Raw genomic sequence first — 4123 nt, 5'->3', positions numbered from 1 at the left:
TATCCAGGGGTGGGCAAACTTTTTGACTTGAGTGCCACAATGGGTTCTTAAACTGGACCGGAGGGCCGGAACAAAAGCATGGATGGAGTGTTTGTGTGCACTAATATAAATTCAAAGTAAACATCATTACATAAAAGGGTACGGTCTTTTTTTTTTTTTAGTTTTATTCATTTCAAACGGGCCAAATCCGGCCCGCGGGCTGTAGTTTGCCCACGGCTGTCCTAGAGGCTGTCGCTCCTGAGGGGGCTCCCCGCAGACAGAGGGATGCTTTCCGACCAGGAAAGTCCCCGACAGGCCCCCTGTCCTGTCCTGGGGGAGCCGTACTGGAAACTTCTACGTGGACTGTTATTTTTAAAGGGCATGTAAGATGGAAACCATAAGCCCTAGCTGGTTTGGCTCATTGGACAGAGTGTTGGCCTGGGGACTGTACGGGTCCCAGGTTCAATTCCGGCCAAGGGCACATGCTCAGGTTGTGGGCTCGATCCCCAGTGTGGGGTGTGCAGGAGGCAGCTGATCAGTGGTTCTCTCTCACCATTGATGTTTCTATCTCTCTTTCCCTTCCCCTCTGAAATCAATAAAAAAAAAATATATTTTTTAAAAAAGATGGAAACCATGAGATAGATTAAAAGTATCTTGATCGCCAAGAAATAAAGCCATGTGCACAGGTCTGCAGAAGGAGAGGGGTGGGTCTTGCCTTCACTAATTTGTTTCAGTGGCAGGAGGAGGGAACAGCCAGATCGCCTCAGCCACGGGCTGTGGTTGCCTCTGGAACCCGGGACAGACCCCAGGGCTACGCGGCGACGCTCGCCCGGAGAGCGGAAGCTTTGCTAAGACACATGCTCCTGCAGAAAGCCGAATGTGAAGGGGAGGCCGTTAGGGTTTGGAATATTTAATCACATTTGGCAGCATTTGACAGAATCATGTTCTGACATTCTTGGGATAAAAGCATAGTAGTGATGTGTTTTCTTTGGAAGAGAGGAGTGAAGAGGTGTAGGAACTAAACAAGGACTCTCATCAATACTTTTAAAAACTACTCAACAGATGTAGCCCCGAGTCACGGACGGTGGTGCGTCTGACGTCCGAGGAATGCCCTGCAGACCCCCCTTTCAGAGATCAGGGGGAGAGGCCCTCAGCCTGGAGAAGAATGGTCGTGTCCCTAGACGTCAGCACGGGAGGATTAGGCGCAAAACCCAGCCCCACTGTGGACTTCACGTCCCACGGAACTCCCAGCACAGACTCTGTCCTGCTCTCTCTCCCACGCCTTCCGTGGGGAAGCCCCGCCGAGCCCCGGCTTCGAGGGGCGGGCTCCCAGCACATCTGGGGCGTCTGTCCACTCCTCCTACGAGTGTCAACCCAGCCAGGGGCCCCGAACCTCAGTGGGCACGTGGAAGCGAACAGACGCTCAGTGGTTCTCAACCTTCCTAATGCCGCGACCCTTTAAATACAGTTCCTCATGTTGTGGTGACCCCCAACCAGAAAATTATTTTCGTGGCTACTTCATCCCTGTAATTTTTGCTACTGTTATGAATCGTCATGTAAATATCTGATAGGCAGGATGTATTTTCAGGAGTCGCGACCCACAGGTTGAGAACCGCTGCAAAAACATCAGACTCACAATGAGGTTTAAAACATACACATATGTATTGCGTAGACATTTACACACATATTGTATCTATTCTGTGTTGTTTTTTTTTTTCTTCTTCTGCTCAATAAAATTAGCAGCAGTTACGGATGAATGACTGCGGTCACGGTTTGTATGATTTCTAAGGATGTCCTGTGTCTTCCATCCACACACGACTTTTGGAAAATGCCTTTCGATGCACAGATCCCCACCGAGCACCTGACATTCCAGTGTCATTTCATATCACTAACATTCCAGGCACAAGAGTAAGACAGTTCGCACTGAGTACCCCAAACAGAGCACAGGGTAGCGCTCACTACAATAGATCTCCCCCCCCAGGAAGGGACTGTTGTCCAAAACTGTTGGTTTGTTTTGTTTCTTAGAGATTCTCGTGTCTCTTCCGCTTTGGCTATTCTGTAATAAATATCATCCCGTCTCGCATCACCCTGCTCGGGGGTGAGAATCCTGACTCGGGACATGCCTGTTGCCGTTTAGCAGCTGCTGAGTGTTGAGTGACGTACAAGGCACCTCTGAGTGTTCTGGACAGCGTTTTTATTGATGTACAAAATAGCCTGTTCACCGTTCAAAAACGTGATCTGTCTAGTGAGGGCTTCTCTTACCCCTATTTACAGAGAAGGTTTTTAGTGCAAAAGAAAACATGAGCTCGTGTCCCAGCCCCGCCTCTAGCACGCGTTCCCGGTTCGTGCGATGCCGGCGGGGGGACTGGGCTATATCTTGGGCCTCCAGCCGTTGATGAACTGCATGATCTTCTTCACCTGCAGTTTGCTTAGTCTGAAATCCTCCGAGAGGATTTCTTCTGTCAGCTGCACGAGCAAATTCCCGTCAATCTTTTCGGTCACGAAGAAGGAGATGACGTCTTCTGACAACCCGATGAACCGCAAGGACTTGGACACCTCCTCGATGGAGAGTCCCGACAGGTCGGCGGGCGGCTGCCAGGGGGAGCCATCCCCGCAGGAGCGGGGGGCCAGCTGCAGGTGGAGCGGCGAGGAGAAGGGGTACGGGACCGAGAAGATGTCCTGCGCGCCCTTCGGCACGAAGTACGGGTCCTCGGCCAGGTCCGCGGACCCCGCCGTGGGGTCCCCCTCAGCACCGTCGATTTTCAGAGGCAAAGGCGGGGTTCCAGAGGAGGCTTTCTCTTCCACCGGCCTGGGGGCCCGGGGGGGCAGGGCGGGGCACGACAGGCTCTGCTTGGTGGTGCCAGCCGCCAGCGGCTTCTCGTCTGTGCTCCCCAGGGAGTAGCTGGCCGACTTGGGGCAGCCGGAGCCGCTGCCGCCGAATCCTGCAGGGGCTGCGCTGGGGGGGCCGGCCTGGGGCTCACGGCCCTCCAGGTCCAAGGGCGCCGGGCAGTGTCTCTTGGGTGTGCCCGGCGTCTTCTGCCTGGGGTAACTGTAGCTGCGGCTGGGGTCCAACAGGAAGTCACTGCGGGCGTGGCCCTCGGAGGATGCTCCCGAGTGATGGCTGGGCCAGGAGAGCCGGGCGGACAGCGGGTCCGAGGGGCTGCCCGGAGGGGACTGCAGGTCCACCGAGTCGGGCTTCCCACGGTGGCACGGGTAGCAGGAGGCGGGGGTGCTGTCGGAAGGGCTGGCGTCGCTCTTAGTCACGCTGCTGAAAGCCAACACAGAAAGGGAGGTTAGCGGCCAAAAAGCAGGGTCAACGACAAGCCTTTCCTTCTCCCCAAGATGCTGCTGCCAAGTAGGAAAATGCAGTTAGGAATGTAGCTACCATTTCTTATCATCCTATATAATAAAAGAGAAACATGTAAATTGACCGTCCCTCTGCTATACTCACCAGCCAATCAGGAGTGAGTATGCAAATTAACCCGACAAAGATGGTGGGTTAATTTGCATACACAGGTGCCGGGCAGAGAGCAGAGCGGGAGAGCTGGCAGAGAGTGGAGCGGCTTGGGGAACTTGGCTCCCCAAGCCGCCAGACAGAGAGCAAAGAGGGAGAGCTGGTAGCTTGGAGGACTTGGCAGAGTGGGAGGCCATGGGATAGAAACAGAGCAGGAAGGAAAAACCAAGAGCGTGGGGAGCACCAGGAATTCTGGGAATAGTCGTTCTGGTGGCAGCCCCAGGACCAGAAGCGAAAGCCCAGAGTGCGGGGAGCACCAGGAATGCTGGGAATCGTAGTTCTGGTGGCAGGCGTGTTGTGGGATCTCCTAGAGTAGACACTAGAGCAGTGGTCGGCAAACCGCGGCTTGCGAGCCACATGTGGCTCTTTGGCCCCTTGAGTGTGGCTCTTCCACAAAATACCATGTGCGGGCGCGCACGTACAGTGCGAAGTTGACTTAAAACTTTAAGTAAAGTTTATTAAGTTAATTTTAGGGAACGTTGTGGAGTGAAAGAAGATGTAGTGTCAAGGATTGAGAAAGGTATGTTGAGATGGTTTGGACATATAGAGAGGATGAACGAAAGGAGATAGACGAAACAAGTATACAAGACGAGTGTGGATGGGAGAGTTGGAAGGGGTCGACCTCAGCGA

At 53.7% G+C, this 4123-nt stretch overlaps 1 protein-coding gene across 2 annotated transcripts in view; it reads right to left on the bottom strand.

Annotated features, from left to right (window-relative positions):
• Positions 1-1617: 1617 nt before the first annotated feature.
• GAREM (GRB2 associated, regulator of MAPK1) overlaps positions 1618-4123 on the bottom strand; it is a 138270-nt gene continuing 135764 nt past the window's right edge. Inside the window, exon 6 of one of the 2 annotated variants that reach the window (XM_005857050.2) lies at positions 1618-3247. In XM_005857050.2, coding sequence (XP_005857112.1) covers positions 2350-3247 — 898 coding nt within the window. In that variant the 3' untranslated portion in view covers positions 1618-2349. The remainder of the gene's footprint in view (positions 3248-4123) is intronic. The other variant, XM_005857049.2, reaches the window with a different exon arrangement.

Source organism: Myotis brandtii, unplaced genomic scaffold, assembly GCF_000412655.1.
Source record: "Myotis brandtii unplaced genomic scaffold, ASM41265v1 scaffold107, whole genome shotgun sequence".
In the NCBI taxonomy this organism is placed as follows: Eukaryota; Metazoa; Chordata; class Mammalia; order Chiroptera; family Vespertilionidae; genus Myotis; species Myotis brandtii.
Note: the sequence above shows the minus strand (reverse complement) of the source record. Positions and strands in the feature narration are given on the sequence as shown.